Raw genomic sequence first — 15,753 nt, 5'->3', positions numbered from 1 at the left:
GTGGACATTCCTTTATTCTGAGATGCATCAGTAGGCTCTCAAAACAATTCCAGAGATAAGGTGTTTAGAGCATGTCCGGATTATTTGTCAAAAAAATCAGTAAACCAATGTCGATGGGATATATAACCTTCGTACCCAAACTTTTGGCATAGCTAAAAGAAACCAGTGAAACAGTATCCTGACAAAAAAGCAGCATTTTAATGCCTTGATCAAGTGATGGGCAAACTATCAATAACATCCAACTTCTGTCACGTTTCATATTTGTAAAACAAATCACACTGAAACGTGCTGAAAAACAATAAGCAGTATTGTAATGCTTCGTAAAAGAGCCTCGTAAACGGTCCCTTGCGTCGGGCGACGGGTCAGTGTCCAAGTGACCGTGGCCGAGGTACATATTCAGATGATAACTTCATCTCACAGTGGAACAGATCACTTTCTGTATAGCTACACACATGGAAACGTTAGCCATTTTTGTCAGCATTTCTTGCCCGCCAGGTAGCATATGTTAGACTGCAATTATGAATAGGCCTAGTGTCCATTCTGAAAAAGTGACGATTTCATCATCAATTTTGCGTTTCAGAGACATGGTTGACATTAGGTGTGACATGACCAAATAAAAAACCTATCCGCTTTAACCCTCTCTGTTTATACCCTTCTTTAGATGCGGACACAACACTTGGCAACTTCGAACGCACAGGTGACATATTCATTGTTCGGTCTTATCTAGGCGTACAAACTTCTCACCTTAACACAAGTTCAGAGGTTGACACAAATCTCAGGTCACGCATGAGTTAGAATTCACTCATTGGTTGTTTTGAGTAGAGTCAACCTCTAATGGCCTTTATCTCCGCAGCTTCAAGGCCAAGCGTGTTTTGTTTTTTTTTCTAACAGACTCCGCTCAGCCATAGTGAGACACAGAGAGAAACAGAGAGACACTGCACATAAATCTGGTAGAATAGCTTCAGTCTGTTAACAGTATTAGTTAAACTTGTTAGAAATGTTAGAAATATTAAGAATAACTTCAGTGTATGACTTGATTACTATTACTATTATATAAATACATATTTTACTGTTTGAAACTACATTATAATTTTCCCTATTGTCATCTATTTTCCTTACATTGTCTATGGGTTTTATTGATATTATATTGTAGACTTGTGTTTTTTAATCTTCCATCTTAAATGTTCCTGGATGTTTGGTATAGTTTTATTTATATTTACTATTGTTTGCTTAATGTTCGAGACAATAAGGGTTTCATTCGTTCAGGAAGCTTGTATAGGGGCATATACATAGCCTTAGTAGTTATACATGTCTAAAATGCTATCCTGTTTCTCTTGTCCAACCAGCTTACTCACACCTCATTTGAATACTACCTTGTTTCTCTAGTTCAACAAGCTCACTCCAGCCTTCATTCGCTCAGTTGAAGATAATTCTCACACAAGCTCAAATAAACAGCTCAAAAACCTCAAGGATATGTGGACCATTCGAAAAGGACAAAATGGGTAATATACTGAAGGATTTTGACATTATGGCAGATAACTGTCGTTTTTTAGCTAAGTGTGATTTCTGTATGATCCAAGTCCAGAGTGAATGTAACAAAATATGGCATGCATGTCTTTGATCTTTGATTTTCTAGATGTCTTTTCCCACACTATTAATCATTTTAGCTGAGACAGGATATGTGGAAATCCAATTTGGTGTCCTCTCACTGTTCTGAGAGACCAAGAAGTGTCGCTGGCTTAAAGCCAAAAAGCTTTTATTGTACTCTTCTGTTGTTGTGATGAACTGTTTCTAACTCTTTGTGCGCACTGCATTGTCAAACCATCTACCTAATTGGCTTCTTTTCTAAACTTTCAGTGGACTTTCACTAAGAAGACACGGTACAGTGTTTATACATTATTTTTGTGTAGCTCATTTCCTCTTGGAGGAACATAAGATATGCTCTACAATGATTATACTATGCAATGCTGGCCATGCAGTACTGTATGTTGATTCTGATATTGGAGTCAACTGCTATGTAGCCGACATCTTCTCATTAACTGTCATTTAAATGCCAATGAACAACATTAATGTTATGTCTCATCACATCATAAACCACTCTTGTTAGAAAAGTTAGCAGACATCATCATTCTATTTTGTTACAGAACGTGTGCTCTCTGACAGCAAGGTCATGACTGGATTACTCTGATATCTTTTGCATTCATAGACTGGAAACGTATTTTGATTGTGTTGACTACAATTGCCTTCATATGGATTCTGCTGTCTTATCAATCAGTCCTGAAGATAAAAGTTACCAATATTCTTGGTAAGTTGAATTTCTGTCCTCTTTAAATGGTTCAACTTAATCAACTAAATCTTAATCAGTTCACTCAAGGACTGTGTGATGTGTTATGAAGGACTCAAGTAAACTGTCACCCAAATTAGCATACTATAGCAAAACAGATACCATTACTCATGGAAATGTAACATTAAAATTGCAATCCAGTAACAATAGTGAACATGTCAGTGCTGTACTGTACCTGGTCTGCAATACAAATATTCTGGATATTATGCTGTATTCTGCTCAGTTGTCATTTTTGATGTTCCTGATGTTTGATGTTCCTAACTATCCTTTCTTGTCTGTCCACTATTAGTAACTCTAGAATGGACATACTGCCACACTGCTGGCTGTTATGATACACTAACAATAGTCACACTAGTTAGCATGCTACAACTTGGCACGTTCACCTCCTGTTGTGTTTGTGGTCAAATTTGACCGATTGACAATTATTTTCTCTCAAAAAGGCTGTTTATTTATTGACTATCATGAAGCTCCATGACTTTGTTAACAGGGGGCATCTGAACAGACAAAATAGATTTGTATAATTTTCATAACAATCTGGGTGTTCTATTTAACTGTGTTTAAATGTGTAATCCTGGTCGAAAATGACCAGCTATTAGAAATTAAATTGGGTTCGAAAATGGTCAGTGTGTAAAATTGAGTCAAGGCACGTACTTAGTGAAGAGATGGGCTGTATCTGTGCTTCTGTACACTGACACAATCTCTCTCTCTCACACACACACACACACACACACACACACACACTCACACACACACACACACACACACACACTGGAACCGTTACCCAGTAGTATTTTCCCCTTTCTATTTCTGACTTGTAGCTCAGGTCAATGAGGCCTGCAGGCCATAAATAGCAAATGTTCAAAACTGGTCATGTCCAATCTGGTAATAGCTTATCCAAGTCTATCACAACATCAGATGATAATATACAGTATGTGTTACTATGGATTTATAACAAGTTATAATGCAGCCGTCACAAAACTAGTAAGCATAAAACCAACACAACAGGAGGGTAAAGGCATAGCAGCACTTTATCAGGAAGGAAATCAGGAAGTTAGCATGTAGCACAGGAAGTTAGCATGGAACACAGCTGTAATGACGGTGGAGATGGCCAATTCTCCTTATTCAGGCGGTGGCCAGTGTATCAACCAAATGAAAGCTAAGGGGTACACTGACTATATCATGTGTTTTTACCACTTATAGACCTCTGAAGTTCGCCTACAAAAAGGATCCGAGGCTGCCATCTTTGCCCATATAAGGAGTCCTGCCCTATGCCGCCCTCTGATTGGCGCCCTAACCCTAACCCTAACCTTAACCCTATCCTAACCCAGCACAGCGTGAGTGTCATTGAGCTCAGCCAATCAGGCGTAGGCATAGGGCGAGCCATAGTAGGATTCGTAAATGTGCATCCGGGAGTTAATTGAAGCTAACCAGGGGCTCAAGGCCGTGTAGATTAGCTTCGGCAAGTTGGCAAGCGCCATTTTCAAGTATGGCGCCTCATGGAGCATTTAGAATCAGCTCCGTGCACGAAAATCCATGTTGGGCACGAGCTCTCATGCGCGAACATGTTGGTGGACGGGTACCTACCATAGACAGTAAAAGATATGGACAGAGCTATCAAGTAGACGTCAGCAGAGACCGAGGAAGGAAATTTCAATGGTTTTTTTTGGTCTTCTATTTCCGTCATACTGTAGGTCTCCTGCGCAGGCTCAGGTGTCGTATATGTGATGTAGGCACGTAGTCTGACGGAGTCTGACCTATGGCGACGCTTTACTCTCTATGGACGCATGCGCATTACCACGTTAGCATTGATTTTGGAAAACGTTTATTACTCTGCCGATAAAACAGTTACGAGATTATGACGCCAATTTCACAATGTAGTATGTACTCCGACAATAGAAAATGTTCATATAAAGGCTTAAAACGCTTCAGCTGTAACGTTATTTGATGTAAAAAGTGGCGCTTACGCCCCATAGGATTCAATGGAATGGCCAGCTAGCACTGGTCTACTTTTTAGCATGGCGGCTGCCATACTGTCTACACTCTCAGAACGTTCGCTGCCCCCTTGCTTGTTGTTAAGCGGCAAGCAAGGTATGTGCATTATCGCCACCCTCTGAACTGGAGGATGACTCTCTTTTTACAGAATGTCCAATAGAAATCAATGTAGGTCCATGCGTCATTTCCAGCTTTGGAACTTTGCGCATGGTCAGAGCCGACTGGCGCTGGATCGGAGCTCCAGTGTTCAATATGGCGTTGACGAAAATTGGCCGGATTTACCAGCCTAGCATCGGCCATTCATTTGTGTGGGGGGCGGGACTTAGTCATGCTCTCCAGTTATTATATAATACCTCCATGAAGCTAACTGCATATGACAAGTTGCATTGTAAGTTACTAGCTGTGGGGTAGCAAAGATCAAAGTGTGCCATCTGCACCTACCGAAGATCACAGTATCCACTAGACGGCAGTGGACAAAACTTTTATGTGGAAAACGTCTGCATTTCCAATTTCTTTGTCCCCGCGAGAGTTTAACAGGTGTGATAATTCAAAATCCCTATTTTATTTTCCCATAGAAAAATTCTCAAGATACCGGATCTCCTTATTTGGGCAATGATGGTAGCTTTTTGTAGGCGAACTTCAGAGGTCTATAGGTGAATCATGCATAGAACACAACAATCATACAGTTTGCGTACCCTGTGGCCTTGTTTTGGTTTACAATGGCTGCCGCTTGAATAAGTCGAATCAGAGACACTTACAGTATGAGGAGACACTGCACTGGAAAAATCGCCCATTGAAATGCATGGGGTAACGCAAAGATGGCGGGTGTTTACACCGGTTTGCACATGTCTTCCAGTGCCGTTGCTCCAATCATTTTGCCGATCCTTGGCGGTCACGCAAGCGCAGTCCAAGATAACCAGTAAGAAAAAGGCTTTTTAAGTGTTCATTTGATACAAAGCCACCAAACCTTTTCAGCGATTTTAGTCTGATTTTAATCGTGATTTCAAACTGATTTTTATGTCCCTTACACCTCTGAACATGGACATCCAGCTCTCTCCCCATTAATTTAGATAGGGCCTGGTCTTGTTACGGTCAAACTCGCTGCCCGACCAACGTTATCTTTATCTTCCTACAGGTGACGCTGAAGGATTTGTACAATCAGACATATTTAAGAAGATATATGCAGACAGTAAGTTTGTCTTCTACTGCAAGAAGTCCCAAGTCTATTTTTGATTTGGATCTGTCCAAGTCATATGCATGTACAGTATGTATTATATTCAGTGATGTGTACACTACACATTCCCCTGGGTTTGTTGTTTTTAGTTGGCTGGGAAGATGAGATATTGTTGGTAATTATGTTCAGAGGGCAGCCAGGGTCTCCTGACTTGCATTAGTTTAGTCACCACACCGTTAATGTTTCACTGTTAAAACATTCTTGTCCACGCAGTGACTTTTCTGACACTAGCATTATTGGTATAATTAAAGAGTTTATGGCAACTACAATTAGTTTGTGAAGTGAACATTCACAGCCTTTAATATTTAAATAATTCATTAATGATTATTATTTAAATTTTGTTAATGAATCATTTATCCATTAATTTACCTGTGCATCTCATGGTGACAGAAATGCCTCCCCTCTTGGTTATACACACAAATAATTAATGACAGACCTTAATGAACAAAACTAATTAAAAGAGGGAAGTGATTCCAGCTGTCCCAATTGTCAGTCTCAACAGGAGTCGCAAATAGAAACCAATAGTGATGGAGTGTCTTCCTCACTTATTCATTTTTAGACTGAATAATATCACTTATCTACCTGGGATTGATATAATAGTCATCTCAATCAACAAATACAATACCTGCGGAGCTGAAGGTGAAAATCAAATGAAAAGGTGACAGAACACATTTATCATAGGAAATTACGAATTAGTAGAGCCTTGGAATAGTGGGTTATATTTCAAAATGTGTGTTTACATAACACATAAACTGGCCCACTTCTCATTCCTTAAGAACTTGATTTTTAACTCACGCTAAGGTGACGTGTCAAGCCCTCTCTTCATCAAATCTCAATGTAAAGAAGTGTCATTTACATGATCAAAATACTGTTTTTTTTTAAAAGCTCAAAATGAAGTAGGACGAAGGATGGAGTTACTCGGCCTACAGAAGAGGAACAATCCTTTCCCTTCCAAGTGTGGTATCAATCAATGTCCCGATGGCTACTTCACCTTTCATCTAAAAAGTGGTATCGGAAATACACTTGGACCAAGAATTTGCTTTGAGGGCAATATGTGAGTAAACTAATGATTATAGTATAACATCATTGAAACTAGGGTCAAAAGAAGTAAGTGCTAAATGCCATTCAATGCAATGATTGAAGCTGAACACTAAACAGATGATGATCACATTGACATTCTCTGAACATCCCCCCACAATGAATATTAGTTATCAATAACAAGACAATAGCAAGACACTTGCTCTAAGTTTAGAAACTGCCATAAACAAGGCATATCATGTTTGGAAGATTGCTTGAAAGAGCCAAATAGATAACTCAGTATAGCAGCATATTATTTGATGAATTACTGATCATTTACTAAATCCTGAAGATGGCAGTACAAACTAACTGTCTGCATTGCACTCCCCCAGGCATGTCCACATGTTTATATTGTTTCTGCACACACACTATTTGATTGCCGGTTTGATGTTATGTGTTCCACAGGTTAATGAGTGGGGTTGCCAATAACATTGGCAGAGGATTGAATATAGCCTTGTTGAACGGTGAGGCCCTGCTATGATTCCTATAATTTGATTTTCCTGTTGATACGATTTACAATGCAATGAAATATGTTTTAGTTATTAGCACAATTCCTGCCCTAATCATGTCATTGGTAAACCTGTGAAAGTATGTTTGTAAAGTATGTATGTAAAGTGTCTATTTATCATTCATTTATTTAATTACATAGTGACACTAAGGGTATATGCTCATACTCACACCATTCTGTAAAACATAGTGTAAGTACATTCAGTTCCTTTGGTGGCTTAGGTGGAGCATGGCTTCAAATGAATTTGATGCATCTGCAAGATGCAATATTCTTATGAGTGCTAGAGTCGTACATGACCATGCAAGACAGGCTTCATTTACATCTCTGGGCCTGAGTTCTGTGGTCTGTATTCTCGTGGACCTCTCCATCAGTTACATGCATAGTATTCGGGCAAGTTTTTGTTCACAACGCAATGAGTTGTGTACACAAATTTACACAAACTCTTTGCCCAAAAGCAAGCAATATCCACATCCTTATAGTTACCAATTGTGGAGACTCCAGCGGAGAGCTATCCAGGGTTCAGTGCTTTGCTTAGGGACACAACAGCACTGTTGGGAATCAAACCAATGATTTTCTGGCCATTGAATGAAGAATTTCTCAGCCATAACACCACCACACTTGTAATACTGTAACAACAAGGGAGCACATGTTCTCACCTTTTTTTCCCAACAGGTGACACTGGGGAACTCTTGACCACGTCCAGATTTGACATGTATGATGGAAGTAAGTCTTACTACTGGGTGTTTTTAAAGTTAACATGAATAAATATGTGTGTGTGTGTGTGTGTGTGTGTGTGTGTGTGTGTGTGTGTGTGTGTGTGTGTGTGTGTGTGTGTGTGTGTGTGTGTGTGTGTGTGTGTGTGTGTGTGTGTCTGTGTGTGTATGTGTGTGTGTGTGTGTGTGTGTGTGTGTGTTTGTGCGTGCGTGCGTGCGTGCGTGCGTGTGTGTGTGTGTGTGTGTGTGTGTGTGTGTGTGTGTGTCTGTGTGTACATACATGTGGTGTATGTGAGTTTGTGTTTGTTGATAGATTACAATACTTTGTGCATTTCAGAGGTGGAGCCGGTTGTAGACTTCATAAATGGCATCAAACTCAACACCATTGTTCTAATAGTCTCTTTTGACGAACCTGCTCGCATGTGAGTGTCCCTTTGCTTGAGTGACACATATGAGAAACTATGTGAAAGACAATCGAAAAGTTTTTCTGATATTCATTTTGTCTAGACATATTTCTTTAATGTAATACCAAAGCTCTATCTTTCATGAAATTCTAAGCACCTTCCAAAATGCTTCAATATGGCCTCAGGGAACCCTTGTGTCATGTCGTTTTTACTCCTCTCTTCCTCTCAGTCTGACGAGTCAACTTCGTGAGATGATTTCCGATCTGGGAAGCACGGAGATTCACACACTCGCTTCAAGAGATAGCTGGGTATTTGCAGGGGCTCGAGGAATAATTGGGAAAAGCCCTTTTGAGTCGGTATGTATATTACATTATTGTGTTTAAATCTAATCTCATTTCATGGAAGATATACTCAGATTTACAGAAGATATACAATTTTTTTTTTAATTGAGTAATTCGTTTTGGTAAAGTAAGGTCATTTGTTTTACTTAATTAGAATAAAAGTTAATAATAAAGTTAATAATAAAGTGCATAATTCTCAGAATTTAAGTGTTAAGTCTCAAAACACATAAACATAAGGAGTAATACTTATGTTTATTTAATGATAACATTAATAGTTTCTACATTATCACAGCACAAGCTCACGTAGGAGAAGGAAGCCTCAATATGAAATAGTGTTGGAATCTTTATTCATTCTGGCCCCCTCTGTAGAAGTGTGTGTTTATTTACTTATTTATTTATCTATTTCATCTTCACAGGTAGCAAAGAATAACAGGAGCACAAATTATTATAGGGAGTGGCCTGCGACAGTACACACAGGAGGCTGCTTTCCAAAAAACCCTCTGAGAAAGAAAATTGATAATGGTGATGTTAACATGAAATTGTAGGGCATCAGTTGAAGACAGTCTTAGGAACAACAACAACAACAACAACAACAACAACAACAACAACAACAACCACAACTGTGCCAGACCAAAGGCACAAAGAAATGTATAAGCGTTTATACATTAATAGTATAAACTAATAGTGTAATGCTGTTTTTATATCTCAACCTTTGGATGACTATAACATCAAGGAGACGCTGAATGATGTTATCTTAAAAATGTTGTACAGTTACTATTTAACAAGGGCATCCAGTTAGAATTCAATATCTCCCCTATGAGTTTGTTTAGAAAATACAAATTGTATTCATTAATTATTTGCTTGTATAAAATATAAATATAAAATATAAAATCCTTGTGTTAAACTCACACGCAGAACATAATAATTATGCGAATTAAAATGATCTTCCTTTGAAAGTGCTGCACTGGCGTGAATGTCCTCTGTGGCAGCTAATATAAAACAATGGAGAAAAATGGTAAACAAATGGCATAAACAAACAGCATTGTGCGCTGGGCTGAACAAAGAGGGTCCATTGCTTTCAAGAGCCCGTCCAAAACACATGGACGCTCTGAAAATGACCCCCCCCCCCCTCCCTCTCTATCTCTCTCTGACATCATCATCCAGGGGACAGTGTGTCCAATCAATGACAGCTGCTCCCTGTAGCCAGGCCCTTCTTGGAGCACGGGCAGAGGCTCCTTGACAAGAATGACAGCTCTACCCGGACCACTGCCTCAAAACACAGTCCTGGGACTAGCAATATGGAGGGAGGGAGCGACATTCCAGACCCCCCCCCTCCCCCCTGTCCACTTGCACCTTTGGTCATCTCAGCTGATGAGTGACTCGATGACTTGGAGCGCTGGCAAGAGTCCTCGTGGCCAGGGCCACTACGGGCCGCCTTAGGCTTCCTGATCTGTCAGCGGCAATTACTGTAATCTGGCTGGTGCCTGCATAAGTCCTTTAGGAGAGGAGAGCATGGGCGAGCGACAGGTGGTGGGTGGCCTCTCCTCCTTTGGAGAGGTGATTTGGCCCTGCCCACACTCGGACACACCGCTTGGCCACTTTGATCTGTTCGCTCCTGTTTTTCCTCTGTCTGTCATTCTCTCCCCTCCTCCTTTCATTCTTTCCCTCTCTTTGATTTTCTTTATTTTTTATTTTTTGATTTCTTGATCTCTCCTTTTTTCTCTGACACACAAAGCCCTCGCCGGGCTGATCTGGAGCGCACACGCACTGGCCCAGCACCATGTCAGACTCGGTGACACCGCGCCTCTCCGCCTGTGAGATGACCTCGTCATAGTTCAGGTGCTCCGGCGTCGGCGTCGGCAGGGGGACAGCGCTGCACTTGTCGCCCCGAGGACCCCCACCACCCCCCCCTCCCCTCTCTCTCTCTCTCTCTCTCTCTCTCTTGATCTCTCTCTCTATCTCTGCTCGCCTTGTTTATAAATATCTCTCCAAGCGAAGCCCCCTCTGGACATCTCTCCGCTGTCAAGGTGCCAGAGAGTGTGAGAAGGATCTTTTTTTTTTTTTTTTTTCTCCCTCAGCCCCCCTCTCCACTCTCTCCACACCAGCCCTCAGCACTCCCACCCCCTCCCCTCTGGCTAAACCAGACTGGACAACAGCAAAGGATCTGGGCAAGCCTTGGGAACAGAGGAGTTTGCAGGGAAAACTCTAGAAACTGGGACCCAGCGGAAGAAAGGAAGGGAGGATAAAGACAGAAGGGGCACCTGACGGGGCGACCGGGAGCAGGCTGCGTGCCCTGCGCCACAGAGCATGGGGGCGTCTTATGGAAAGAAAGTAAGTAAGTGGGCTGACTGGCTGACGCGACATGTTCACCTAGAGAGCTGTGGTGTCTTGTTTTAGTCCTGCACTTAGTTATTTCGGTTTAAGCGGTAGGAAAGGTGGGAAGACCATGGCCTGTTTTTGCTCCCTTGTCTAAAAGCCCTCTAAAAGGCTTGCCATAACTCCAGACTGACCTGTTTTGTTTGTTTGGTTACTTTTAGTAATGGTATTTGAGAACGTACAGTGTTTGGTCATTGAGTATATGTCTGTGTATACATAACATTGTTGTTGGAGGTGCTCTGTATTCACAGTTTATTTTGACAAGAACCTTAAAAGTGTTATTGTCTTACTTGTCTAAATCGTCAAACATGCCAATGCCATTTTAAGTTCAGTGTTCAGTGAATGGTTTTCCTTTGAGCACACAACCACACAACCAATACAATCTGAGAGAGGCGACAGGGAGAGAGTAAATTCTTCAGATGTCTGAGGGTTTCTCATTAACCAGTGAACTCATTGCTGGTCCTTAAATAATCCAACCGTATCCTACAGGGCACACAAGTGACCATAAGCACAAATATTTAAGCAATGCTGTGGGACGTGTCTTTCAAGGGTGTGTGCCGAGCAGGGCTCTGAGAGTGACAGCTGGCCTTAGAGCCACAGTTGGATTATGGGACGCCCAAGACCCAACCCAGCCTCTACTGAGTTGTTGACATTGCATGCTGGGAACACATGTATGATTCGCATATCCCTTTACCCTTTTGTAGTCTGCATTAACCTCGGATATCAGATATGACTATGGTCAGCTGGCTGTGCATGGGCTAACTAAGCCTGCCAGCACCTGGTCAATGCAGTCAATCCACCACTCCACCCCTCCCCACCAATCCCCTTCACTCTTTTTTTGCCTGTGTTTGACCCCATATGGTAGATCTGCTTAAAGTTCCCTTCTAGTCACCTTCTCCTCTCCTCCTTGCCATCTGTGTAACTTCAATGTTTACACTGAATCTACCTATGAACGTAGTATGTCTGTCTGTGTGTATGTAAATATCTATCCACTATCTATCTAGCTATCTATGTCAACATGGGTGTGTTAGAAAGAGACCGTGTGTGTGTGTTCCTCGCCTCTGTTTTGCTTACATGATGAGATTAGTGTGAGCTTGGCCGTGCCTGTGGGGTTGGGACGGCGGGGGTTAACAGACGGGCATGCCTTCGAGCGTTTCAGTATTCCACCGCGAGGCCAAAGCAGCGGCAGGGCAAAAAAAAAAAAGCGCGCCAGCCCGCCCGCCGGCCCAGCCAGGGCTCTTGGAGAGCGTTGGAAATGTCAGTGCACGTCAGAGCTGTAATTTCATCCACTGTGCCAGCTTCCGGGCTCGTTTGGCACCGGCTGAATGCCCCCGACCAGACCTCGGAGTGTCGGTACCGGCCCACATAGCACAACAACTGCCTTTCACCCACACACAGGCCTGCATGGGCCTGCCTGGCAAGGGAAGGGAGGGGAATGCAGGGAGAAGGCCATTAGGCGCGAGCTTTGGGTTGTCTTCTGTTTCACAGATGAGTCAGGGTTTTGGTGTATGTACTCTGACAATTAACTACAGATGGATTTTTTTTATGTCTAAATACTATCGCTCTTGTGTGTGTATGTGTTTACGTCTGTGCATGTGTGTGTGTGTGTGCGTGTGTCCGTATGTTTGTATGCATGCGTGTGTCCGTGTGTGCGTCTCTATCTGTGTATGTGTTTGCGCATGTGTCCGTGTGTGTGTGTGTGTGTGTGCCATTATGAGATACAGTATGTGTCAGAATGGGTGTGGGAGTATACATGTCTATCAGTTGGTGTTCAGACTGCATAAGAGCAATAATCTTGAATAAATGCTCCTTCTTCAGAGGAGGCTTCTCATATTTGATTTAGTGAGAATTGATCATATGAATTACTCAGGCCGCACAGGCAAACTCGGTGATGATAAGTCATTTCCCCGTAGGTTGCCTCTCAGGCCTGCGTTGCCGGGTTCGTTTAACATGTGTTTTTCAGCTGTGGTTGAGGCCGGCGAGACGCGAGGAAACCGCTCCAAATCACAATGGGGACTAATGGACGCGATGGTGGGGAATGTGAATTAGCCGAATCCCTAACGAGAGCGCCTCAGCGTCCGGGAGCGGCGGCGTACGTCGTTCAAGCGTGCCGCCCGCTCCTCCTTCTGCATGCGCACAAAGGCCCACGCTGCTCTCATGTGATTGCCTGGTGCTAAATGCGACGTGGACCGGAGTTTTAAGCCCTCCTGTGCCAGAGACCTACTGAGGGAGATTAAGGCAATCAGAGAAAATCCTCTCTAAATTATCCAACGGTCAAGCTAAAAATAATGACTACCTGTGTGTGTGTGTGTGTGTGTGTGTGTGAGAGTGTGAGGAATTGAAGTTGTGAAGCATGAAAATGCATGCTTAGAAACCCATCTCAGTACAAAGGATTTGTGTCTTGGAGCTAGCCATTAGCCAGGCTGGATTTGCACACAGCGTTCACAGCGAGACTGCATGCAGGGCCTTGAGTCGTGCACAGCGCTATCACAGGTTCATGGACGACAGAAAGAATGAATTACTTTTTAGTCCCATTTAACAATCAATCTACAGCTATCGCCATTTTTTTCACTTCACTTACTGTAGATGCACTTCATCATAGACGCAGCATGCTGCTAATGGCCTTGATGGTCAAGTATCCAGAAAGTGAGTGTTGTTATTGTGTTAACACATACTCTAAAGACGAGGTCCTCTCTGTCGAAGGCTACTCTCTCAAGGTGTTATGCCTTCACTCTTATGATTGTCAAGGTATTCATAAAGATTAGAATGCACTCTTTAGAGGTGTTATGCCTTCACTTTTATGATTGTCAAGGTATTCATAAAGATTAGAATGCACTCTTTAAAGGTGTTATGCCTTCACTTTTATGATTGTCAAGGTATTCATATGCACGGCCCCCTGAGGACAGAGTTGAGTTCTGAAAATCGATGCTGTCTCCCCCGTCCTTCTTTAAATGAAACCCCCTATAAAATAATTTGTTTAGACACGTCGGACACAACACAAAGCATGCAATGGCGGCAGTTCAGTTTCATCGTCCGACATTTCTTAAATTGTTGGGGTCTATTTTCAGAGGCTGGGGTTTGTGCCAGCTACTGCACAAATAAATAGGGGGGGGGGGGGGGGCTTTAGCAACTCAGCTCTCAAGTTCACTCATTTACTCTGTGAGCACTGGGGCATAAGGTGTGTGTGTGTGTGTGTGTGTGTGTGTGTGTGTGTGTGTGTGTGTGTGTGTGTGTGTGTGTTTGTGTGTGTGTGTGCGTGCGTGCGTGCGTGCGTGCGTGCGTGCGTGCGTGCGTGTGTGTATGAGAGGGAGAGTGTCCGAGCGTTTGTTGAGAAAGACAAAGGCAAGCAGCTACTAAAACCCACATTTTTGTTAGTTTCAACACTGGCAGTTTTATATTTCACAATCTGTTGACTAAATATCCGACCACGTTAACTTTAACTTTGTCTTACTCAATGTATGCCATTTTGAGTTGACTTTCAACTCTTTTGTTAATGTAATATAAGATGAGCATTAAGACTAATCCCAAACAGTCTATTAGCCCTCCCTGGGCAGGAGTGCAATGATAACCATTCAGCCTGAACCAGAGCCTCCACTAAGACATTCAGAGCTCCCCAGTCTGACCCTTATCGAGAGGAACATCATAATTACTGCACCTTCACAGAAACCTCTTCTGCTTGCTTCCACCTGGCAAGATCAGAAGAGTCTTCTTTTTCTTCCCTCCACTATAGTAACAGGCAAAAAGCTGCACATTTTTTGCTTCCAGAGCATGATCCAAGGTACCGTTGCCACATGAGGTAACATCTGATATGCACAGCAAACAACTCTTTGTCTGGGGGTCTATTTGTGTGTGCCGTGTCAGCCTCAGATCCAATACCCTGGATGTGATACCTGGCACGAGAAGCACGCACCAGCCTCCAGTCTGTTCTTTTCAGCTGTAAGCTATTAGCATTAGCATTTATGTCACTCTGAGTGATGGTGAGTGTATGTAACACAGGCAGGAGAACACACTGCACGTTCAGCCTACATATCCACTGCGGTGACAGGAGGAAGTCTGTGAAGGAGCCAGAAGAGAGATGGAATCTCTCTGCACTCTCTTTCGCTCTCTGTCTCTCTCTCTCTCTCTCTTTCTCTATTTCACATTCTCTCTCTCTTTCTTTCTATCTCTTCACACTCACCTGAGAAATGAGACAGCCAGCTCCTGGGTGCACCTGGCCATGAATGCTGGCAAAGAGGCACAGATGGCATGCAAACCTGTTCTCCCTCCAGTGTTACAAACCTTTGCTCTGCTCGCTCTCATCCTTCCTGAGCGCCATGGAAACCTGCGGGGAACTGTTATTCCAGGACCCGTGTTTGTGTCGGTGTATTCTTGCAAGAGCAAATGGGATATAATGTTCTCTAACACACCCCTCTGTTTCCATGCAAACACCTGCTTGCCGAGACATTTAGCATAGCAAACTTGAAATGTTAATTGCCCATGTCTATTATTTAGTGTTAGCGTGGTTGAGTGAACAAACTGCTACATTTGGTAAAGATGCTAACAACAGTGCTACGGTAGGCTATTTCACACTCAGTCAAGCTGAGGGTTTGTTTACTTAAAGGTTAAGTAATAAACCTCTACAAGATTTCCTACAGAGGTTGACATTTTCCTAGGCTTTACTGATGTCCAACTGCTATGCCTTATGAACATTAGCAGACAACATGTGCTCTCCTGACAATATGAACTAGGCCTGTATAGCAAATAACATTTTTATCTTTTATTTCA

The 15,753-nt window shown here is 42.5% G+C and overlaps 2 protein-coding genes across 3 annotated transcripts in view; both read left to right on the top strand.

Annotated features, from left to right (window-relative positions):
• The first annotated feature begins 1,390 nt into the window (after positions 1–1,390).
• Positions 1,391–9,558, top strand: LOC134092792 (protein FAM3C-like). Its single transcript, XM_062545871.1, has 10 exons — positions 1,391–1,502; positions 1,858–1,880; positions 2,207–2,305; positions 5,472–5,525; positions 6,456–6,624; positions 7,053–7,111; positions 7,828–7,878; positions 8,206–8,290; positions 8,502–8,628; positions 9,030–9,558. Exons 1-10 carry the CDS (start codon positions 1,474–1,476, stop codon positions 9,156–9,158), a joined length of 825 nt encoding a protein of 274 aa, XP_062401855.1. The 5' UTR covers positions 1,391–1,473; the 3' UTR covers positions 9,159–9,558.
• Positions 9,559–10,852: 1,294 nt separating this feature from the next.
• The window catches only part of si:ch211-236d3.4 (protein FAM107B), a 23,635-nt gene continuing 18,734 nt past the window's right edge, over positions 10,853–15,753 (top strand). Inside the window, exon 1 of one of the 2 annotated variants that reach the window (XM_062545870.1) lies at positions 10,853–10,944. In XM_062545870.1, the coding sequence (XP_062401854.1) occupies positions 10,921–10,944 (24 nt within the window). In that variant the 5' untranslated portion in view covers positions 10,853–10,920. The remainder of the gene's footprint in view (positions 10,945–15,753) is intronic. The other variant, XM_062545867.1, reaches the window with a different exon arrangement.

This window comes from Sardina pilchardus, chromosome 9, assembly GCF_963854185.1.
Source record: "Sardina pilchardus chromosome 9, fSarPil1.1, whole genome shotgun sequence".
Lineage (NCBI taxonomy): Eukaryota > Metazoa > Chordata > Actinopteri > Clupeiformes > Clupeidae > Sardina > Sardina pilchardus.
This window is presented reverse-complemented; position numbering and strand designations above follow the sequence as displayed.